This window comes from Ursus americanus, chromosome 24 (genome assembly GCF_024610735.1).
Source record: "Ursus americanus isolate L20-20 chromosome 24, mUrsAme1.1.p, whole genome shotgun sequence".
Lineage (NCBI taxonomy): Eukaryota > Metazoa > Chordata > Mammalia > Carnivora > Ursidae > Ursus > Ursus americanus.
Window position 1 is genome coordinate 28,312,510 of NC_142150.1, and position 25,148 is coordinate 28,337,657.

General features: G+C 40.6%; 1 protein-coding gene across 4 annotated transcripts in view; it reads left to right on the plus strand.

Annotated features, from left to right (window-relative positions):
* Positions 1-25,148, plus strand: part of ALKBH3 (alkB homolog 3, alpha-ketoglutarate dependent dioxygenase) — a 33,229-nt gene that overhangs the window by 2,619 nt on the left and 5,462 nt on the right. For all 4 annotated transcript variants that reach the window (XM_045808776.2, XM_045808779.2, XM_045808778.2 and 1 more), the window contains 5 exons: positions 1,066-1,100; positions 4,246-4,293; positions 6,115-6,218; positions 7,773-7,861; positions 13,140-13,349. In XM_045808776.2, coding sequence (XP_045664732.1) covers positions 1,066-1,100; positions 4,246-4,293; positions 6,115-6,218; positions 7,773-7,861; positions 13,140-13,349 — 486 coding nt within the window. The remainder of the gene's footprint in view (positions 1-1,065; positions 1,101-4,245; positions 4,294-6,114; positions 6,219-7,772; positions 7,862-13,139; positions 13,350-25,148) is intronic.

Sequence of the window (25,148 nt, forward strand, 5' to 3'; positions counted from 1 at the left end):
TAGTCTGCTCCCAGCTGATGGGCATATATAATTCCCATTTTGGGGGGAAGGAGTTATACGATGACCAGCGCTTGGCATTGGTTGTCTGAGTTCTAATAGTCCTAAAACCATGCTGTCTTTAGTGCTAATGTAGTTGATGTCTCTGGAATTGGGTTGAAATTTTCAGCTGCTACAATGCCTGATTTTTTAGCTTTTTTTCCCCCTGTGGGGAAAAATTATAAGAAACAGTGAAGATTCACTGTTAATAACATGGAAAAAGCTAAAAATCAGTCATCTTGCTGTAATAGTGATTGTGTAAATAATGATTAAAACTTATTTATTGGGGCACCTGGGTGGCTCAGTCGTTAAGCGTCTGCCTTCGGATCAGGTCATGATCCCAGGGCCTGGGATCGAGCCCCACATCAGGCTCCCTGCTCTGCTGGGAGCCTGCTTCTTCCTCTTCCACTCCCACTGCTTGTGTTCCCTCTCTCGCTGGCTGTCTCTCTCTCTCTGTCAAATAAATAAATAAAATCTTTTAAAAAAAAGTTATTTCTTAATATATCTTCTATTTTATTTTTTAAAAGATATAATTTAATTGATTTATTTGAGAGAGAGCGTGCACACGCATGTGCATGACTCAAGAGAGAAAGAGGGAGAATCTTTCAAGCAGACTCTGCGCTGAGCATGGAGCCCACAGCAGGGCTCAGTCTTACAACCCTGAGATTGTGACCTAAGCTGAAACCAAGAGTCGGGTGTTTAACCGACTGTGCCACCTAGGCGCCCCAGTATATCTTCTATTTTAAAAAAGTCTCCTGGAAAGAAGGTTTTTCCAGAATTTTTGGCTGCTCTGAAAATGCATTAATTCTACTTTTATTTTTTTTTTCTTACCCACTAGCAGCTGTGAATTAGTTTTAAGAAAAGCAGACAGTGGTCTCTGGTGGTATAGTAAGAGCTTGAAATTAAAAAGGGACAGTTTTCAATTTGACTTATTTTTATCAGAAATGAGAGGATATGGTAATCCTGCACATAAGCCTTTCTGAGGATTAAGGATCATTCCAGAAGTAAAATCTTCCTGTTTCCTTGCAGGTAGTACGCAGAGCCCCAGAGCCACGAGTGATTGAGTAAGTAATTTGCTGCCTTTCTGTATTTGTTGCCCACAGTAAAATGGAGAGCCCAGATCTTTCCCTCACCAGGTTTTCCATCTGGAAGAGACAATGGCCCAGTTACTGTCTTAATTTTAGGCTGGGATAGTTGTATCTTAGATCTCTTTAAACTTGGTCTTTTGGGAAGCCTTTCTCAATTTGCTGATGGTGTGGAAAATGCAACAAGATTTGTGTACCTTAAATTCTGACTCTGGTGCAGATTTCCTGACCCCGATTCAGTAGGGCATCTGCAGATAGTAAGCTAAAATATTTCTAAGTAAAGACAGACAGGGATTTTTCCTGAGTCATTGAAACATGGCGTTTTTTTTTTGTTTGTTTGTTTGTTTGTTTTAAAGATTTACTTATTTATTTTAGAGACAGAGAGAGAGCACAGGGAAGGGTAGAGAGAGAGGGAGAGAGGAACTTTAGCAGACTTCTCGATGAGCTTGGAGTTCCACATGGGGCTTGATCTCAAGACCCTGAGATTGTGACCTGAGCTGAAACCAAGAATCAGATGTTTAACCGACTCTGCCACCTAGGCTCCCTGAAACTGGCTTTTTGAGAAGACTTTAGTCAGGTAGTATTTTACTAGCAACACTTACGAAAGCTGCTCAAAATCTAGAGGACGTTAAATGTTCATATAATTGTTCCAGAGCAATTTAAATTCCTCTTATATTGATCTGTATATAAAATGTCATCTTTGTAATTTCTCTTACGTTGATCTGTATGTAAAATATTCTTTTCCAAAATTAATGAAAGATGCTTTGTGGGGTGCCTGAGCGGCTCAGTCAGTGAAGCAGCCAACTCTTGATTTTGGCTCAGGTCATGATCTCAGGGTGGTGAGATCGAGCCCCACGTCAGGCTCTGTGCTCAGTGGGTAGTTGGAGTCTGCTTGAGATTCTCTCCCTCTCCTTCTGCCCCTCCCACTGCTTGAGTGCTCTCTCTCTTTAAAATAAACAAATCTTTAAAAAAAAGACACTTTGACTTCTCTTTTCCTTCTCAGTTTCCATCTGATATAGGTAAATTGCCTGAAGAAAGCATCCTTTTATTTTAACAAATTAGTGTGTATACGTTATTGAACATGAACAGTCTATTAGGCTGTTCTGCTGTTTCCAGGTTGACTTGTATAGCCTAGAAAAAATTGAAACTACCAGGAATGTCATCATACTTTCAAAGAGGGTATATAGTTGTGGCCTGGCCACTAGTTAGCTATGTAACTAGTTCTTAGGTACATTAAGGCCATCTCTCTGAACTTTAGTTTCCTTGTCTGTAATGTTAAAGATTTGGACTGCATGATCACTTAAGGCAGAGCCTGGTGGCTCGAACAGTCTTGGATTCGTTTATGAACACCAATGTGACATTGCCTCCATTGGTGGTAAAGAGAATAAGCAAAACCATCAAACTTGTTACTAGGTACAGATGAGACATTCAGGTTGAAAAAATGGGTAGTTGTGAATATTCAAGTCAGAGCAAAGTGACAGAACTCCTTCCTGCTTGACCCCAAGGTTTGTCAGTTCTGGTTATCTAAAGTTAGCTCTGTTAGATTTTTATTTAATAGCCAAAAATGTCACCCATATTTGAAGTGAGCCAATTTCTAAATATGGCCCAAAACATATCACACTGAAACATTGTATTCACACTTTGGGGAAACTATAGTCAACTCATCTAGAGATGTGATAAATGTAAATGACAATAACCCTGCCCACATTTTTGCTCAGAGGGACTCTCACATCTGCCTAAAAGCCCAGCTCACAGATCATGAACTACTAACTCACATGGCAGACGGTGATGTGAAAACTGTCCCTTTATGTGGTTCTCTATAACTTACCTCTGTCCAAGAAAGTCTGACACTGTTGTCTTGGTAGAGGAACCTATGCAGTCTGGGTCAGTTTTCTCGCTATGGACCTGGCCATTCTGCACTCCTGGAACAGTTTTGTGCTTTTGCACATTTGATTAAATTCTAAGCTTTTACTGCCCATCTACTATGTGTGAGGCACTGGGAAACAGAACAGTAACCCATTCCTTGCCCCTCACTAGCCCACAATTTAGTAAATGAAATAGACATGTAATCAGATAAATTGCAGTCATGTATATTGTAAAACAGTAGATTTGTAATAAGGTCTAATGGAAGCACAGAGGATGAGATGGTTAACATTATTTGGGTGGATCAGAGGTCAGGAAGCATTACAGAAGGTGAGGCTGAACTGAGATTTTGAGGAATGAATTAGAATTTTCTGCCAGACTAAAGCTCGGGTGGGTTGGATTGGGGGTGCTGGATGGCAGGGAGGCATTCCGGCTTGTAGAAAAGCAGGATTAGAAATACTGTGGTGTGGACCACCTGGGTGGCTCAGTCAGTTAAGCCTCTCCCTTCGACTCAGGTCATGATCCTGGGGTCCTGGGATCAAGCACCGCAACGGGCTCTCAGCTCAGTGGGGCGTCTGCTTCTCCATCTGCCCTCCCCCTGCTAGTGCTCGCTTGTACTCTCTCTCAAATAAATAAAATCTTTAAAAAAAAAAAAAAAGAATAAAAAAGAAATACCATGGTGTATTCAGGAGATTCCAAGCAGCAGTGGAGGGTCATGAGTGGGTGGGAGCTGTCAGGAAGTGGAGCTACGTCATGGGGACCTTGAATGCAGCGCTGAAAAGTTGGTGGGTGGCCTTTGAAGGATTTTAATCAGAGCAGGAACCTCATTAGACGTGTATCTGAAAGCAGCAGAAGCTCAGATCCCTGAGATGTGTTTGCTATGTGTAAATACACCTATTCCAGAGTCTCCAAAGAGATGCTCTGTTTGCTACCCCTTTGTGTGATAGATTTCTGGACCATATCAGCCTGAATTATGGATGAAATATAAAGGGGTAGAATCAGAATTTATTTTATCCTAGTCTTTGTCTCCATGGCCTGATCCTGTCAGGATTCAATTCCCAGTGACAGCAATGATCTGCCACCATCTTGCCCTCCGTCTCTGTGGTGGAAGAAGGTGGGGTTATGCCTCCCTCATACTGCTTCCTCATTCTGAAATGATATTGGTGACCAGAAGTTTGGGAACTGCAAAGCACAGCTCTTGCACTGGGTGGAGTGTATTATTTGCCTGGTACTAACGAGTCTGTTTTCTTAATTTCTGTAGCAAAGAGGGTGTGTATGAAATCAGCGTGTCACCCACAGGCGTATCTAGGTAAGTGCATCCTCCCTATAAAGTGACTATAATTAATATCGAGTTATAGTCTCTTAAAATATTCTGCTCCCTTACTTGAAATAGGTAACTTCCGCCTCTGAAATTCTTGGGGAGTGTAATATCTCTTTTTATATAGCATTTCTAACTTCAGAACATTTTCACAGCCTCTCTGTCAGGTACAGTAATTATTACTTCCGTAATTTCTCAGGCGAGGAACTAAAGGCCAAAGAGATTGAGGACTTTTTCCTGGTACCACATAGTAACTTAAAATTAGAGTTGATCTACCCTCCACTTCTATGCTCTGAGTGCTACATTCTTTTATTATTATGTTACATTTTATGTATTACAACATTTGTTATCATATTAATCATTATTACAACATTTGTTTATATACAACATATTAAGTTATGTTAACCCTTAATCTACATGAGTGGATTAATACCTTAATCTACATTAAGGTAAGTTTTAGTAAAGTTAAAGCATATACAATTTAGGGTATAGTTGGCATTAATCATTATTAAAAACATTTTGAGGGGCGCCTGGGTGGCTCAGTTGGTTAAGCGTTCATCTCTTGGTTTTGGCTTAGGTTGTGATCTCAGGGTCGCAAGGTCGGGCTCAGGTGCAGTCTGCTTGAGATTCTTTCTCCTCCTCTGCTGCTTCCCCTGCTTGCACATGCTCTCTCTCTGTCTCTCTCTCAAACAGATAAAATCTTTTAAAAAAATTTTTTGAAAGCATCCCTGTAATGCAAGAATATACTAATTGTCAGTATAAAATAATGAAGCATTTAAAATAAATATATCAGAACTTGCATATCTAAATAAGTTGCTTAGAAAGAGCTTCAGAACCTCCCTTTCAGAGCAAGTTTAACAGTCATGTAGGAAACTCAGTTGCATTCTTTTGGTCGCATCTCCTTGTTAACCAGGCATAGCTTCAGGTGAGCTTTGGCTCTTTCAAAAAATCAAACACACCTTCAGAGAGTGAAGTTCTACAGAATGTTCTAAGGGCTTTGAGAACATTTCTTAAGAAGGATATCCAAAGTGATTTTGAGCTGACTTGGCATTATTGAAATAAGTGTATATTCGATGAGAGAAAGAACCCTCATTTAGAAATGTTTATTTTGATACAGTCATAAATGATCGCTTTCCCTACAGTTGGCTTCGTCTCAGAAGACAACCAATTGTTAAAATAACACAGGGCCAGGCATTTTATTAGTTACTCTCCTTTTCGTAGCAAGCCTATGAGGTGGCTATCATTTTTGTGTTACAGATAAGAAAAACCAAGGTTTAGAGAGGTTAAGTAATTTGTCCAGGGTTTCACAGCAGGTGGTGGTAGAGCAGTATTTGAAGCATATCTCTAAAAGCCCTCTTGCATTCTTTTTCCTTTATTGCCTCTTTTATTGTCTTAATATGAAAGTTTATTTCACATTTGGAACATCATGACCTGGTGATAATTAGGTTCTGCTTGCCGTGAGAGATATGGTAAGATGATTTCATCTACCCATGAGGAAGCGTCCAGATTAACTTCCTCCACTAAGACTAGCCCATCTTCTCTGTGGTCTTTTTTTTTTTTTTTTAAGATTTTATTTATTTTGAGAGAGAGAGTGTGTGTGTGTGCGCGCGAGTGGGGGGAGAGGCAGAGGGAGAGAGAGAATCTCAAGCAGACTCCACACTGAGTGAGGAGCCCCTGACACGGGGCTTGATCCCAGGACCCCAAGATCATGACCTGTGCCGAAATCAAGAGTCAGACACTTAGCTGATTGAGCCACCCAGGCGCCCCTCTTTTCTGTGTTCTTTAGTTAATAATGGTTCTTTTTGCATCAAGGGTGTGTTTGTATCCTGGCTTTATTGACTTAAAAGAAGCCAGCTGGGTATTGGAACAGCTTTGTGAGGTCGTTCCCTGGAAACAGAGGACCGGCATCAGAGATGGTAAGTAGATGTCTGAGATCACACTTGTTGCTGCCTGGTCTCCCTTTCTAGAATGTTTTCTGATACCGTTGCCCCTTTTACCTCGCCCAGTTGTAATTAAACAGATTTAAAACCTAACAGAGACCCTAAGGATGAGCAAGGATTTGCCAGTGAAAAGGGACAGGGAAGAGGATTCCAGGCAGAAGAAACGGCAGGTGCAGGCTCTGCGATCAGAGCCATCAGGGCAGGAGCATGGAGGTGGGAATTCAAGGAACCGAAGGAGCTTTGGTTTGGCTGAACTGTGGTTGATACCTCTCTTCTTGAGTTTGTTCATTACCTTTATTAAATAGTGCTGTTTTCCTCTTTATAGAAACTTCCAGAGCTTTTCTTTTTCTGATTCTGTTTGGCATATGTTCTTTTATGATCCTTATTACCAGCTTTTTATTCTCATTTTAGTTTCACTAGAAGAGTCCAGTGTCCTTTAGTTTCAGCATCTGTACTGTCCTGAGCTGGTAAAGATTACCTGACTTGGAACCAGCTCCTCTGTGGGCATCTACAAGCCAACAGTATCTGCTATACCAGAGGTGGCCACTGGAGGACGTCTTTGCTCTAGCATAAAATTTCCTTTCTGGCACCCTGAGTGAATTCACATTTTCTGTAGAGAAAGAGGTGCAAAGTATACTGGCTTCATTTTTGTGACTCAGACATCAGAATAGGAGTCCGCTTTTTTTCCTGACTCCCAGAGTTTCCATGGCAGGGCTTTTGGTGGCCAGCTTGGCCTTGATTGCTGGCTTTGTCATTCAAAGTAATTGTTAATTTTAAGCAACTTATAGTTAAGTAGTTTTTCAATTCTTGGTTTTCTAATCTGTAAAATGGACTAATAATAATACCTACCTTGTAAGGTTGTTGTGATAATTAAATGAGATACTGCATGATAAGTGCTTGGCAGAATGACTGGTACATAGTAAACCTTCAGTGAATGTTAGCTGCCTTTATCATTATTGTTCTTATTATAGCAGTTGATGTCAATTGTGAGGAAAAATAGAAGATCTATGGATAACTCCCTTCTATATAAATTGGACATCAAAAACTTTTGACTGCAATCAGCCTCGTGCTATGGTTGGTCAGAACCCTTTCTTAAAATCAAAAGGTGGCACATGGATGAACAGTTTGTCTTGTTTCTTGTATGCATGTTGGTGCCACAGATTCCTGCCTACAAGGGTTCAGACTCCATAACCTGCTTTTTTTTGGCCCTCCCTAATCTGAACTGTTCTGCAGTGTGACTCCACTCTTACTGATGTCCTCACTGACACAAACAGGTCACACATATTCTCACCTCAGAGCCTTTGCTGATATGGTTTCTGCCAACATACCTTCTCTTGTCCTCTTTCTTTGAGCTCTTACCCATTCTACTCCTGAAATCCCATGTCCTCTAAGAACGTGGAACCCTGGGTCAGAGCCCATCGTTACTCTGCCTTTGTATTTCTCAAAGTTTCTTGCACATTGCATGGCACTCAGTAGGCACACCTTAAATAGCATCAAACCGTTTCAAAGGCCCTGTATTTTCTTTCTTAGATGTAACTTACAAGCAACCAAGACTTACAGCATGGTATGGAGAACTTCCTTACACTTATTCAAGAATCACTATGGAACCAAATCCTCACGTATGTTGGAATATTGTTGTTGGTATGGTTTTATAGACTATATACTATAAATGTAGAGTGCTGTAAAATACCAGTATATTACCTTGCAGCGTTGCATGATGGTTCCTAGTTCCAAAAATCTTCTGGGTTCAAACACTGAGTCTTTGCGCTTACCATTCTTGATGTGTTTTTTGATCTAGAGATGAACTCTGATGATGAGAAAAAAATTGGAGCTAGAATGAACTGGAACCAGGCTCAAGGATTTCGGGAAAATGAACCATTTCCTCAAATCTTCCCCTTTCCCCAGCTCTTCTGGCCGTAGCCTTCTGTGCACACCCTGGTACACGTTTGCTCTGGAGCCAGATTCTTACGACTGGCCAGTGAGGTCACAACATCTCTTTCCATTTCTCAGGCTCTTTTGCCATTTGTGAAAAAAATCTGGTGTTTTTCGTGTTGACTTTGTACTCATTCTGTGGCTGCAGTTCTTAGACTTCGGAAATCTTATCATGGCTTTGGCTTATTTCTACTGTTACTCTTGTTTTTAAAAATTTCCATGATGGTAGACAAGGAGATTCTAGTATATAAATTAAGCTTGTCCAAAGGATGGAGTTAAGGTCCAAGAAATAGCTCCTTGTTTAGTTCCTGGAATCTTGCCTTTGGCAAATAATTTTATGCTTTATTGAACGAGACTTTGAAGAAAATGGAGTTTCGCTTATGACATTGAAATAAACAGAAATATGGCACATTTTAGAGCTTCTAGTAATTTGTAATAATAAACTCCCACTTGACTAAAGTGTTCAGGGACAAAATATTGACAGGGGTGGGAGTGGGGACATGGCTTTTTCACGTAAGAAGATAGCTGCATGCTTTTGTTTGTAGGGCTGCATTTAGAATGTGACCCAGGGAAGTGCTGAGACCCTTTATAGCTGAGGTTGATTTGGAAACATGAAGAGAATTGAATTAGACCAATCCAACAGATGGCTGGCCATGTTTCTGTCAGAATTAATTTACCTTCTTGTCAACAGTCATAGCAGAGAAGTTGAGGATTAAACAGGCTCTAGGGAAGAAGTTCTTTCCCATCATTTTAGTTAATCTTTTAGAACAGGATTTCTCAGCCTTGGTATTACTGGTTTTTGGGGCTGGGTAATTCTTTGTTGTTGGGGCTGCCCTGTACTTTGTAGGGTGTTTAGCAATATCCATGGCTTGTACCTAATAGAGGTCAGAAGCACTCTTCACTCAGTTGTGACAACCAAAAATGACTCCCAACATTGCCAGACATTTTCTAGGGGGCAGAATTGCCCTTGGCTAAGAACCCCTACTTTAGAATAAACATAAGGCACATCATATATGCTGAGTAGTATGGCCACTTATGCTTTGAGGACATTTTGACAACTCTTCAAAAGAATTTTTTAATGACAGTCTTTTTCTTATAATGTATGTAATATGAGTTTATTTTTTTAAATTTTAGAATTTTTTAATAAGCATGAAGAATATTAAAATTTTGGGTAATTCTTCCATCTGATGTTTGGCTCCAGTCTTTTTATTTTTTAAAGTAGGCTCCATGCCCTACATGGGGCTTGAACTCACAACTCTGAGATCCAGAGTCACATGCTGTACCAACTGAGCCAGCCAGACACACCTCCCCTCCCCACCCCCCTTTTTTTTCATTTTAGGGAAATAATATAGAGAGAATTTTTCTATAAAAATATCAACTATACTACATTTCATTTAACTACATCATTAACATGTTTTAGTATCATTAAATATTCTTTCACATTGTATTTAATAGCTGTGAAGTAGTCCATAATCTATATGTACATACCATAATTATTTCAAGCAAACTTTTTTGCTGAGTATTACGGTTGTCACATTAGAATTCTTTTATTTGAATTTGGCTGGTTCATAACTTTGTATTTATTGCTAAAGATTTAGTTTGTTTATATACCATCGTGAACAAAATCAAAAGAGATGCCTCTTTCTCACATTTTTTAGAGGTATATATGTGTGTTGGGGGTTCTTGTTTAATTTTAACTTGTTTAATTTTAAAATTATTACCTCAAGCTTAATAACCCAAAGCACAGGAGCAAATTCAGTCAGAGGTTATTAAACTTCTTTTAGTCTTTTTTGAACTAAATCTTGTATGAACCCAATGTATGAAAATAAAGAAGTGCCTTGACTGGCTGGGAGTCCCACCAGCTTGACCTCTCCTTTCTCCTACTGTAATCCCAGAGACACTTCTGTGGTACCTAAGGCTCTACAAAACACTTTTTGAAAGCCACTGAATAGGTCCTTTTACTTCTGTGATTCATATTTTCTCATACTCTTTTCCTCAGATGTCTTTTAAGGATAGAATGTCTTCACTGAACAGTGAGATGATGCTGAATTTTAATTTAGACATTCAGTTCTGAGGGATCTGTATATAGAGTATTGGTTGGAGAGTCTAAATTAATCCTCTAGTTCATTATCCCCTTTTTTTCTCCTTACTTCACCACCAAAAATAACCAGTAAAAATATATACCCACTTAGAAACATAATGCAAACTTGGAGTTATCACAGTACTCAGTCCCTAAGCAAGTCAGGGAAGTGCTAATTAGTTTCTCAGTCACATTGCAGAAAAGCTATCTTCCTCTTTTACATTCTTATTTTTCTTGCTAAGTGTATAATTCTAGCATCTGATCTTTATCTCCATGAAGATAAGCTTAAAGCCATAAAACAAATAGGAAATACAGCTTGCTAACATTATTATGAAATTTCACTTTGAAATTTATCCTCTTGAACATAGGTTAGTTTAATAAAATTTCTGTTTTACTCATCTAAGTTTGGTTTGTTGTTGTCATTGTTTATTTTAAAAAATCCTCTGCTTAGAATGTAATGCTAGTATCTGTAATAAGGAATCCCAGTTTACCATGATTGCTACATCACAGCAAAGCTGAGTGATTCCCACATATGCTTCCTTGGCAGTTTTACCTGAGAGTAGCCATGGGATATACTTACAATATTATGCTTTCCTTTGCGGAACATCTATTCCTTCACTGCCATACATAGAACATGACTTTGAAGGTGTTCTTTAAAGTAGAGTCGGTGGATACCTGGAGGGGTCCACGAAGTCCTTTTGGGGAGTGCACAGGTCAAAACTATTTTTATAATAATACTAGGGATGTGTGACATTTTCACTATGTCAAGTTTGCACCGATGATACGAAGGTAATGGTGGATAAAACTTATGGTGCCCGAGCAGGAATCAGGTCATTGTCACCAAACTATGCTAATAATCATGGTATTATTCTTCACCACCATGAACTTCCAGTTTAAAAAAAAAAAAAAAAAAAAAAAAGCTGGTTTTAAGAATGTTCCTCAAAGCAGTAAACATTATTAATTAAATCTCAGTAATTGAGTTCATGTCTCTTTAATAGTTTGATGAAATGGGAAGTATGCATAAAGGAGTCCTGCTACAAGCCAAGTGTGATAGTTGTCAAGGCAGAACACTCGTGTGATTTGTTAAGCTATAGCTGAACGACCTACTTTTATCATGGACCGTTTTTGTTTGGAAGAACAACTAGCAGACCAGCTATAGTTATTCAGGCTTGAGTATTTGGTAGACATTTTCTCATAAATGAAGTGAATGTCCCTTCAAGGAAAACAACGGCTAGATTTGTTACTTATAAAAGTTGAGTTTTTAAGAGAATTAGAATTTTGGAAAAAGTCATATCTGCCACTTTGATCCTGACCTCTTTCTATTACTTAGTCTTTTCTGATGAGATCAGTGGTAATATTAATGGATATGATTTTTAGAAATTGTATAATGGAATGTGTCAACAGTAATGTCAGTCTGCATTACTCATTGGATCAATATTTTCCACATGCCCAGTGCTTGATGTTACAGAATCATAAAAGATTAAAAGACTCATTCAGAGTGCAAGCCGGACCAGTGGATTTAAATGTAACAGAATATGAGAAGTTTGTTGATACGGTTTCAGATTCCACACTGCGACTGACCTGTAGGAAATCAGTACTTATTGAGTTTTGGTGTAATAGCAGAGAATATCCACAATTATTTGGAAAGGCTGGGAAAGACTCCTGCGCTTTTCTAACTACGTATTCGTGTGGAGCCAATTTTCTTCATATACTTCAACAAAAACAACATATTGTAACAGACTGAATGCAGAAGCAGATGTGAGAATCACCTCTCTTCAGTGAAGCCAGGCAGTAAAGAGATTTGCAAAACAGTGCCACTCTTCTTGCCAATTTTTTGTATTGGAAAATAGAGTTATTTTTTGTAAAATAGCATTTATGTTAACTCATGGGTATGTATTTTTTTTAATGAATTAACCAATAGTTTAACCTTTTTAAGTTTTAATTTTTAATATGATAAATGTCATAGCTGTGACCCATATAAACAGAAGTTCTCTGAGGTCCACAATTTTTGATAGGGGTGTGAGAACGATTGTCATAAAAGGAAGTTCTGTAAAGTACTCGAGGTTTCTTGGAGGAAGGACAGAATTCTAACAAGAACTAATACGAGCTATGCTGTTGGTAGCTCCCAACTACAACCTAAGGTCAAGGGTCATAGCTTCCTATGGTGTATGTGGCAAGACGTGAGTTCCAAATATAAATCACATATAATATAAACCACAAATCTAGGTGCTCTGGAGGCAGGGCTGTGGAGTCTGTTTAAACCGTCTATAGTTCACAGCCCATGTATTTATCAAGGCCATGTCATGATTCTGTTTTGTAGAATGTTTTTTCCCTTAGGTTCTATTTTTAGGAAGTTAGCCACTTTGGAAATATTAAATATCTTTTTTTAAAAGCAATTCTGTCATTCATGATAAAATAGGAGTCGAAAGAACAGAGGGCCACCCAGCAGGAGAGTAGTTTCACTCCTCAGACTTCAGTCTCTATCTGCCAACATCCTGGCAGCCCGTTGGCTGTGGTGGCAACCTGGACTCTACCGCTCCACTTACCTCCTTAATGACTTACTGAGGTGGCTGTCCTGAATGTGATGACAGTTGCTGCTTTGCGAGGGTCATGTATTTCACGTGGAAAGGATGAGATGGATCAATAGGGTTGGTCCTCATGACCTTGCTCTACCAAATTTAGTACCTTAATCAAATTGTGGAGGTCAACTTGCATCAAAATAGAAATAATGGGAGAAATAATGGCTGTTGCATTCCAAGAGTTTTGCTTATTCCATGCCTGTTTACAACGTGACTGATTTTACACTTTCTTCTGTTTTACCTGTGGCTGCCAACTTGTGCCTTAGTGAACCATCTCTGCCCCTTTTCTTGGCCTCTTGATTGCAGTGGCATCCTGTGCTGCGCTCACTGAAGGACCAAATTGAAGAGAACACCGGCCACACCTTCAATTCCTTGCTCTGCAATCTTTACCGAAACGAGAAGGACAGTGTCGACTGGCATAGCGACGATGAACCTTCGCTAGGGAGATGTCCCGTCATCGCTTCCCTGAGTTTTGGTGCCACGCGCACTTTTGAGATGAGAAGGAAGCCCCCACCAGTGAGTATTCTCTTCCTCTTTTTTAATGTTTTTCCTGCCTGCTAATATTCTGTGAAAAAAGTAGAGCTCTTAAAAGCTCCTGTTTTCAGATTTAGAGAATAGGAGTACGTGTTTTAATGTTGGAATATTTTCAAATGATGCCTACCCCATGGTTCATGTTTGACTCCCTTCATTCATTCGTTCATTTACTTATCCAACAGGAACTGCTTGCCTTGTGCCAGGCGCCGGGGACCCCTTTCCGTTGGTGGACAGGGGATAGACAGATATTACTGATTATTGAAATAATTGGAATTATGATAAAAGCCGTGAAGGAGGGCTTATAAAGGGAAGGCTCAAGCTAGTAGATGCGAGATGGGAAAGGAAGGTGGTGTGAGGCAGATAGCCCTGAAGATGGGCTACGTCAGTCTTCTCCATGGCCGTGTTGCCTCTTTTCTATGAGGGAGCATTGTGAGCGTCCTCATTGCCTTCTCAGCCATCTTCTGAAATACAGATGAACCTGTAATTCTTTCAGAAAGTGGAAATTCAAGCCAAATCATCAGAGGTGGTGGTCTGTCCAAGTTCAGGTGGAGAAGCAGGGACTAAACTATATAATAACTTTAGGTTTCCATCCCAGCTTTTACCTGTATTACATGACAATTTGAGGGACACAAGACTGTTAATTTTCTTAAATCAAAAAAGTAGAGGACCTTAGAACTAAAATAGATAGAAGGATAGTAGGAACTCAAAAGAGCAAAGCTCTGCAAGATTATCTTACTATCGTTGTGTCTTTTTCTTACCAAGGTTCCCGATCATTTAGCTTATAACATTAAAGCAGACCCAGTCAGTGTGGAAAGGCTTATAAGGCTGTGTTTAGAATATGACCTAATCCAGACCAAATAGTTAGTGTGTCAGTGCTCATGTCTGTTCTTCATCAGATATGCTGCTTCTAAGAACAGAGTTAAAGGACTGGGCTATTTTCCTGACACATATTTTCAGTTTCCAGGCATGGTATTTTGGAGCATATTGTGTTATTTTGCATTTATACCATTAAGCAGCTTTTGTTGGTGTAATTTCCATTGATTAGGTTTTCTTTGGTCTGTATTAGCAGGGGATTGTCAGTTGCCAATGACTTACTGAGTAAACTCGCTTCTGAGCACCTCGAATAGACTTCACAGTTTCATTGGTGATTAGGTTTCTCATACACCAGGAGTACCACTTGAGTAGTAGACAGCCCAACCTTTGCCATGTTCTCTTTGGGTATGGTTATGCTTTTATCCGCAGCTTCCACTCAGTTAAAACCCAGTTAAATAAATTAAATCAATAATTCATCCTGCCCTTGGGAAGACTCCTGTTTGTGAATAGCAGAGAAACACTATGTGTCTCATTTTTAAGTTCAGATCCTCTTCTCAAGCCAGGCATAAGGAACACCAACTTTTTGTCGGGCATGGTTGTGGGAGCTGGGGGCGTAGCAATGATTGAGTGAGATGAAGTCACCTTTTCCCGACTGGAGCTTATGACCTAGCACTTGCTGGTGCTGTGCCTTCTGACGGGAGTTTTCCTTCCTCCTCTGACCGGCCTGTAAGCTGTGCTAGATGCAGTATAATGTTTGGTGTAATCCTAGCCTCTCATTCTTGGCGGTTACTTTTCTTTGTTGCCAGGTATTAAAGTGTTCAATTACTGTTTCTTTACACACATCCATTCATCACCATTACCCCCCTTTAAAAAATATTTTTGGCCTATTTATAGATTTGAAGCCTAAGGATTCCCAAAGCATGCTTTCTGGATAATTAGTTTTACTGTAGAAGCAGTTTCCAGCCATTAAGCATTAGCAGTGTTCTGGTGCCCAGAATACCCCCATTCCATTTCCCCTCCAGGCAACTGAAGGTCTTCATTTTCCCACATAAAAACATTATTCACGGCAACCAAGGGCTATTTCTTGGTAATATACCTGACGTCTGTTATAGGTTAATGAGTGGATGGATAATACAACTACCACACAGCCTTGAAGGCAACCATTTGGAACAAAATCTCGGGTTAAGAGGGAGACTGCCCATACTGAAGCTTTATCTTCTCGAGGCTTCTTACAGTTTATTTTGATGAATATGGTGAAAGCACAGGCCATGAAATACTAAAAATGTGGTACCGTCCCTTTAATTATCTGCCAGTAGCAAGGGAATCTGCACTATACCTGTCGTGGCTGATTTAATAAACATGTAGACTTCCTAAGTAAGAAAATTCACCTGGGATCTTGAAACAAAGTTGGCCGAGGAAACAGATTTGGGAGGAAATATAAAGGTGTCAGTACCGTACCTCTGGCTTTTGACTCTAATAAGTCTTGGCTTCCTGTATTATCTAAACTGACTGAGTTTGATGTAATTGTATATCCCTTCAGTTCTGGCTCTTGTTTAAGATGGGAAAATTGAAGGTTAGTATATTGGAAATGATCCTCACACGTTACCGAATACAGTTGAAAAACGGCTTTTTCCCCCCGGAACCTGTAGGTTCCATTCTTGGGTAAACAAGACCCAAGTTTAAACTTTTGGAAGGCCTCATTCAGATTTCTTTAACAGATTCCAAAATCTAGGGCTCCATAAATCTAGCTAAACCAGAAGTACAGAAGCCTTTCTTCTGAGTTGACAGCCTTAGAAATGCATATTAGAGTACATCATCTGTATCTTATTCTAATGATCCTTTTTCTGAAGGATTGAAAGGAAATGGTTTTTGCAAATCTGTGTCTACTTTTCTTTCTAAACTTGAGTGAGGGCTCTGAGAACATGACTCATGATTCATACAACTCAAGGTAAAAGCATAAATTAAAAAGTATAAATTACGTTAGTCTTCTGTGCGGAATTTGTAGGAGTCTGACTTTCTGTCAGGAAACTCTTAGGAACCTAACTTAGTGTGCCACTATAGGCTGTAATTTTCACGTCTGTAAACAAGACATTTGGAGTATGTTAGAGGTTGTGGGAGGGAACCTCTTTCAAAATCCGGTTCATTTTAACCTATCAGAAGAGAAGCTAAATACCTGTTTGACTTGAGTCAAAGTTTCTCATTTGAAAGTGACATAGAAGAATCATGAGATTTTTGTGTACTTTATTTAGGTATGCAGTTTCGAGACAGAAAATCATGTTTGGGGCCACTTTTGTTGTTGTTGTTAACATCCGATCCCCTTCACCCCTGCTGTTGTTTGTTGTGCTTTCTGGCACCTTCAGCAGATCTCTGTAGGTCCTGATCTTTTGAAGGCTGCCCCAGTTCTACACACGTCATTCCTCAGTTTCTCCCTGTGCTGAGATGGCAAGGAGGTCTTTGTTCCCTAAGAATGAGCCCCTCTGATTCATGCAGTTGGCTCAGCTGGCTTCATACAGGCATCATCCCTGGGATAAACGTGTCACCCCTCCAAGATGCCGATCCTTCTTCACTCTCCGCTAGTCCAAGCCAGTCAACTCCTGCTCATTCATTTTGATTTTAGAGTAAATTACTGTTTCCTTTAATGATAACAAGGTACTCGGTGGCCGAGTAAACTTGCCTGATCTTGCCGTTCCATTCACCCTATTGCTGCTTTTGTTAATTCAATTAAAGACAAGAGTGAATAGCGCCATATGTATCTTCTGGCCAATGTCAGGATATACTATCTCAAGACAAAAGTAAAACTTACCAAATATACTTCAGTGGACACGTTTTTAGAAACCAAGAACCTTTTTTTATTCTTTCAAGCTGGGCTCATTAAAGTTTGTCTATACTCCTTGTCCCAGACCCAGTTGTACTTTCCAAAATGCATCGTGTCCCTGCTGTAAAGATTAGTCTGATTCTTTTCCCAGCTAGCTTTAATTCTGTACTGAAAAACAAGCTGGAAAAGGAACTACAAAAGCCATTTGGCAGGCTGCTATTTCTCTGTCGGTTGCCATGGAAACAGTGATGGCTGAGTTGGGGGGTTATTAGATAATAGCAGGAAGTTTGTGATGTGCTTGCTGGAGGTTTAGATGCCAGAAGCCTTGTAGCTTCTAGCACATTACCCGTGGATAAGCTCTGGCCTTCATCAACTGAATCCTGAAAATGTGAGGGGTTTCTGTCTACCTCAGGCTGGTGAGTTGAGGCAAGTTCAGTGTTTCTTAAGCCACTTCTCTCTCTAGCACCTTCTGAAGAATGTGAACCCTGTTCATAGGACCAGAAGAGATGGTTGTAAAACCACTTCCAATGGTGGAGGCTCTGAGAGCTCCCAGTGACTTGGAGTTCCTAGTACCTATCTTGCTTCTTGGTTTTTTTGTCCACTACTGGGAAGAGTGGAGTATGAAGAGGTCAGTTTGATCACAAATACTGATATTTTTTCAGGACTTTAGAAGAAATGAGGATTATTAGAATCCAAAATGCTGTAATACTGACTAGCTTAAATTTGAAAGCTGGATAAACTACACAGAGCAGTAGTTCATGGAGTAGTGACTGAACCCCCACCTCAGCCAGCACCCCACTGCTGCTGGCCTAGTCATCCATATCTCCTAATCAGCCCCTCTTCTGATTACGGCATCTGTTCTGAAAAGATACAGGAAATACTGGAAAGAAATTGTTGATAACCTTCGTTTTTTTAATACATCCCTAAATGAAATCTAGAAAATCCATTTTTATTTCCTCTTTCTGTCACTGATACTGGCAAAAAGCACCTATCCACCTCATTTATACTTCTTTTTTTTTTTTTTTGTAAATGGGGTGATAATTGGTAACTACTTTATGGGAGCAAAGTTGTTGCAATAATCAGTGAATTTTTAAGCTGTTAAAAATTGTAGATGCCACAGTGACTTTTCAGATTTGAAAATTGGGAAAGGAAATGAATGGCAATGAAGCCAAAATCCCAAGATTCCTTTGGCCTGTGAAATGGCATTCATTGAGGGAGTAGAAGGGAGACTCGGGGAGGGTGTAAGTAGCCTGTGGATCAGGAATAGTTACTGAGTTTTTGAGCTGCTATCTCTAGGGCCATTTAGTGGTTTGGAGAATGTGAGTGCGTGGGTGGGTAAATGAAAATGTATATGTTTGAGCCCATAAAGCTGAGTTCTGGTAGGACTTGAATTTCTTCAGACGTCAAATCCTGTGGGAGCTGGAATCCTCATTTGCTGCCTTGGGGCCTTGTCTCAGCTGGAATCCATGCCCTGACTGCCACTGGGAAGAATTAATTTTTGCCAAGGACGACCCAGTTTTGTAGTGGCACTGGTGGTCCTTTTAGTCTTGGAGGAGCAACCTTTTCCAAAATGATTCATCAAATTTGCATGTGCCATGATTAGGAATGGGGTCTGCTTCCAAACTTGACTTTTTAAAAATAGTGTCCCAGCGATAGATTTTTTTTCTCCCTTGCCATACTCCTAAGAACTATTCCTAAGCCTTCTGGTGATGTTCTCCTCTTTCCCAAGTGCTGTTTTCATGGTAGATGACTGCTTGGCTGGGGCAGAAGAGGGCTTAGTGGGTTTGAGGATGGAGAAGGAGGCCCTACACCAGAGTAGAGTGAGCCATTGAGGAGCAGAGCAGGTGATGAGATGGGGAGAGTGGACAGGGGCCAGATCATGCAGAGGCTCGTGAGCCTCAGGAAGGAGCAGATTTTAAGTACGTTAAGAAGCACTGAAATGTGTGAAGCAGAAGAGTGACATGATCTGATGGATAATTTTACAAAGTCAGTTGCTGCTGTGTGGAGTCTGGACTAGAAAGGAGCAAGAGTGGGAGCTAAGAGACCAATTAAGAGCTTGTTATACCTCATGCATACCTGGGACTAAGGCAGAGAAGGACAAAGGTGAACAGATTCAATGACATGAGCTCAGGGGAGCAGGGATTTTTCAGAGAGGCATGGGAATATGGTCTGGAAGTGTTAGTGTGGAGTACCTCCTGTCTGTCTGGATGTGGAAGGCACAGTCACTTTCCGTATGAGAGGGCCTCAGGGATTTGGAATCCTGGAGATAGCAAGGTTTCAGTTAGGACACGCAAGTCAGGGAACCTTCAGAGCACGTGAGGTTGGGGATTTAGGGGCTGGTTTGCTCATCACTGAATGGGAGTTCCGGAAGACACAGTGGAAGGGTGCAGGAGGGAGAGAGTGGAGGGAATTATGTGTGATCAGGTCATTCCAGGAACGGATTGGGAATGAATTATGTGGTTTTAATGGATGACTGAAGAACCCTGCACTTTTACTGGGGGCTGGGGTCAGCTGAATGTTGGAAATGGAGAGCATTTGTTTTTGGTGCGGCAGTCTTGGTGGAAGCTCTTTCAGGATAGCAATTCCTTTAAGTTGCATATCTTGGAAATATATTACCAAGAATGGAACCATTATTACATTAAACCTTCTGGTTTCAAATGCACATTCAGTGTTGCTAGAAGGACTATAACAGTGAGGGTAAAGCCGTGTTTATTTTTGCTGAAATTCAGTAACTTCTTGTGCCCACGCTGCCCCTGGTGCTATGTTGACAACAAGTCTGAATAATAGACACTGTCAGCAGTATTTCGCTCTGTTTGCCTTTCCACGTGTTTCCATCCAGAAGGAAAGGCAGGAGTTCTCATGCTAGTCTGGTCACCAGTGCTGTTTTCGATACCTACGGAGAGAGCCTCTGTTGCATTGAACAACTGCCCAGACCTTCCAAGCAAGACCTTGGCGAGGTCCTGACTTACTGAACTGTTGAGATCACTGGGCATCCCTGGTATACAATGATCGATCGCCCGTACCAGTCCCTCCTGCTTACTTAGTGTCCTCACTCATCTCATCAGAACCTTCCATGCCAATCAGTGCCAAATATCAGGAAAGAGTTGGATAAAAACCCAAAGATTTGTATGTGGCAGATGAGCTTAAACCTGTTTTGAACAGATAACCTCAGTGATTTCAAATCTATATTTTTCCAGCCAGCCTTTTACTTTAGCAGATCTCATTTCAGAAACAGCCGCTTCTCCTTTCAAAGTAATGTATTTCAGATCGATATTGAGGTTGCCATCATTTAAAGTGTGGTTCGAGTCAGCAGGATAATAACTAGAGATGACATTGTGGGGTCCTAGCTTTATTCTCTTTCTGTAATTTCCATAACTAATATATTTTGTTTATGTCAGATTAAAAAAACATGTTACCATTATGAAGAGTAAGTCCAGCTGTGTTCTTGTATTGGCACTATAGGAACAACTTTGCAGTCCAAATATAGCTGCAAGCTTAGATGATCCATGAAGCAGTCTAGAAGAAGCCAGCCAGGTTCTCAAGGGCAAGTGAACTCCACAATCTGATTGTAAAAACAAGCTGAAAAGAAATCTTTAAAAAAGCAGGTTGGGAGGGGCTCCTGGGTGGCTCAGTCGGTTAAGCATCTGACTCTTGATTTTGGTTCAGGTCATGATCTCAGGGTCGTGAGATTGACCCGTGCTCAGTGGGGAGTCTGCTTGGAGAGTCTCTCTCTGTGCTTCTCCCCCCCCCAACCCCCCATGCACGTGCATGTGCACTCTCTCTGTCTCCCTCTCAAATAATAAATATTTTTTTAAAAAGCAGAGAGGGAGACGTTATTGGCATCATCATAGTTGTATGTGGCAGATGAGCTTAAAAGGCAAGTAAAGGGACAGCTGGCCCTCAGCAGGTTACGTAGCTGTAGCATGGGCTAATATTCAGTTTTCAGTGATCATTTCAGTCTGCAAAAAGCCTTGATCAAAATGTCAAGCAGCTCTACCATATATCTGATCGTTGGACCAGAGAGGTAGGGAAATCCCTTTATATCTGTTACCATCTTGAGAAAACCCTTTGCTTGACTCTGCAGACATTCGTACTAACATCTGGGGTGGTTTTTCTTTGCTTGCTTTTAAGGCACAAATTCTGGAATAAGTTTTCTGTGTCTGCAGTTTCCCTCTCCTTACAAATGACCTCACTCTTGACGCACCTGCGCTGCAGACCCATCCCCACCCCTTTGCTCATATACAGATGCCATTGTCTGGAAGAGCCTTTTCTCGATCATCATTCTGTTCTTCCTTGTAATACTAGTCCCCGTATCCATCACCTCTCTGCTTGAAACTCAACCATCTCTTAGCTGCCTTTTCTTTTTCCTGTTGGCTGGAATACTGTGTTATTTTAGCTACTTTCACACTTTTCTCATTGCTATTTCCCTGCCTCCTTTAAGGACTTTTCCTTTATATTATCCCCTACAATATGGACATTCAAGATTGTCTTTGAATCTGTTATCTTTGTTTAAGTTAGTTTTTAGGAGATTATAAGCTGACCGTATATTATAAATGCCATATGGACAAGGTCCATTTCTGTCTTATTATGCCCGCATCATTTAGCACTCTGTGTGTGCGTGTGTATGTGTGTGTATTTTGGTTGAATAAGTTAATAAACATGATTTCATTTGTTCTTATGGCTTCAACTGTTCCTTCTTAAGGTGGAGTGACTTCTGAATCTCTTATCTCAAGCCTTGACTTTTATCTCAAGTTCAAGTCATCACATGTTCACAGGACATTTCCACTTATTTATTTATTTGGGGAGAGGAGGGAGATCTCCACTTACAACAGCATATGTGACTTCTGACCTGAAACTATAAAATCAGATTTATTATTGTTCTTTCAGAAAACTCCACAATTTCACCTGCTGATAAGTCCATTTATGTTCATAATGATAACACTCTTGGTCAGGTTCACATGTAAGTTACTTTTATTTTTAAAATTTTTTTTAAAGATTTATTTATTTCAGTGGGGGAGGGGGCAAAGAGAGAATTCCAGGCAGACTCCCCGCTGAGCACAGAGCCCAATGCAGGGCTTGATCTCACGACCCTGAGATCATGACCTGAGCCGAAATCAAGAGTCAGATACTCAACTGACTGAGCCACCCAGGCACCCCACATGTAAGTTATTTTTAGTTCTTCCCTGTTCTCTTAATTATTTCAATTCCCAAATCTTCTTAATTTGTTCTTGAAATGTCTGAAGAATTCATCCCTCTCCTAGTGACCATCTTTATCCCAAGCTCTATTTACCAGATGTCTAAAATACTAAAGTGTCTTTAATGCCCATCTTTTCTGTCTCAACTCTATCTGATACCCAGATGCCAGATATTTTCAGGAACAGGTTGCTATCTCTCTGTCTCCTCTCTCCTGTGTCCCACAAATACTAATTGACCATTTACTATGTGTCAGATGCTATGCTCAACTCTGAGGAGATAGATGTGAACATGGCAAATATGGGGCCCACCCTCATGGAGGTCTTAGGAGCTGGACAGTAATCAAATGAACAGAGAGAAATAATTACAACTTGTAGTTAGAGCTCTGAGTTTGGGTTTTATTCTGGGTTCAGTAGGAATAAATGAGGTTATGACATGATCTGGTTAATATTTTGAAAAGGTCACTCAGGCTGCTGTGTGAGGAGTAGTTTGAGGAGAGGCAAAGGAAGAAGACTAAATAGAGGGTGGGAGACCCAGTGGTAGACGGCTGGTTTGGACTAAGGTGGTGGGGGTGGGGATGAAGAGAAGTGGATGAACTTGAGGTGTGTTTTTGAGGGTGCACCAATAGAAGTTGCCAGTAATATTTTAGATATGAAGGTTAAGAATCAAGAAAGACTTCTAGGTTTCTGCCTGGAGCAGTTGTTGGATAGAGGTGCTGTTTACTCAGAAGGAGGAGGACCAGGGATTTTTGCCTTCAGTTGTGGTCTTGTTTAAGGAGGATTTGTAGATGGAAACCAGAGTTCCTTACATGCTAGGTTGGAGGTGCCTGAGACTTGCAGGGGGAAGTAGGCCACTGGCTATGCTGGTCTGCAGTTCAGATGACAGGCCTGTGCTAGAAACATCATTTGGGAATTGTCAGAATCACAGCAGGAAAATGACGGTGATAAATAACAAATGTGTAGTGCTGCCTCTGTGCCTGGCCCTGCTCGAAGTGCTTTATGTTCAGCCCTCCAATAATCCCATGAAGTCGATACTGCTATTATCCCCGTTTTTACGGACGATGTGGCTGAAGCACACTGTTAAATCACTTACACAGCATGGCTTCGATAACTGTGTGTTGAATTGAGTTAGAACTGATAACGTAGGTAAATGGAAAGCGATGGAGTCCCACATCATCATTCAGAGCAAGAGAATAGCTAAAGAGGAGCAGAGAGCCAAGATTGAGCTCACTGCTTTCATCACTTTGTTTTCCAACTCAGAAGCCTTTATTGGCTCCTACTGGAACAAAAGATAAAATGTCAGCTTCTTAGTCAGACTGTCAAATCTTTACGTACTCTATGCCCAACCTACTTTGGTGTCTTGCTGTTCCTTGTGTGATTGCACCATTCCATGAGATCATCTCTCTGCTCTCCCTTACGCTCACTCTCCACCTTCTCGTTAACTTAAGTCCTCTCCAGGATTCAAGGACCCACTGTAGCCTTGAAGCCTTCCGTGATGCCTCCAGTGCAGAAACTAATCATAGTTACTGCATGTCAAGTGCTTCCTGAGAGCTCAGGAAATGAGAAACAGGTAGCAGGCTCCTACTCTGTTCTTTCTGCTCATTTGTGTTTTGTTTTCATCAACATCTTCTTAGTAAAATGATGGAAATTTTTAAAATAAGTAGCTCATCTCCTTTTCAGAGGATCAGAGATGACTTGGAAAATCAAATGTCTCACTGTAAATTGAGATCATTAATTGGGAAGTATATTTTGCTCTGAATGGCCTTTTCTGGGTGAGTTGAGTCACTGAGATTAGGAATACATACTTGAAATTGTATATGTGTCCTGAGCTTTCTATCAGGCACTACTGTATGGAATGGCAAAGCAGGATCAGAGGAGCCCAGCAGTTACGACTGGCCTTGATTGGGAGCTTCCAGGCCAGATAGGATGACAAGACGTGGGCATTAAAGGAGTCATATGATGGGTCCATCAGCAGCACAGTTGGGCAGCTCTTGAAGTGAATCTGGTCCTCAGACTTGTTTATACTACTTGGCGTTTTTAAAGAAATTCGATTACTTGCCAAAATTTATAACTCAGGAGATTTAACATAAGAATGCCATTTATCAGCTTCCCTGGAAAACCCAGAAAATCAGACAACCCTGAGGGAACAGTGAGCTGGAGCTTTACCTGTCTGCAGGCCCCATGCTCTCTGGTTCTTCATGGCCCCCACTCCCGACTGCATTGCATCCTGCCTGCACTCCTCATTTATGCTACTTGCTGGTGTTTGTGACCCTTATGGTTCAGTCAGGGTGCCATGTAATTAGGACAGGAAATGTTACGGGATTTCAGAAGGAATAGAGATCACTTTGGAGAACACAGTATACTGGAAAAAATAGAAGCTTTAGAGCTAGGCAGATCTAAGTCCAAATACTAGCCCTGCCTTCTTCCTGCCAGCCTCTGCCTTAGAGATGTGCTTTCCCTCCAGTTCCCTTTGCTTATGATAAAATGGAAACGATCATCTCTCTTGGAGTTGTAGTGAGCATTAGCAATGATGTACGTATAGTTCCTAACGTGCCTGGCACCTGTGCAGCACACACTGTGGTTGATCCTGTCCAAAAAGTCTGGCAGGATGCCTTGGTTTAAGTATTTGGAAATTGTTATAAAAAGAACCCTGGGGGGGTGGGGGGAGCCAAATTCCAGGTAGATTAAAGAATTAAATCTTAAAAAATGTAAACTTTTTTTTTTCATTAACCAGAAAGGAAATGCAGTTGAATATTTAACTTCCCCCAGGATGAGAAAAGACTTTCTAAGCATAAAAACTGTGGAGGAGAACCAAAGAAAGGTCAGAGTTGACTCTAAAAGTTCTTGAGCTACTCTGTGTTAAATATCAACATAGTTAAAGGACAAAGAGCAAATGAGAAAAGTATTTGCAGAAAGCATGACAAAGGGTAAATATCTCACTATGTATGGTTACAGATCAAT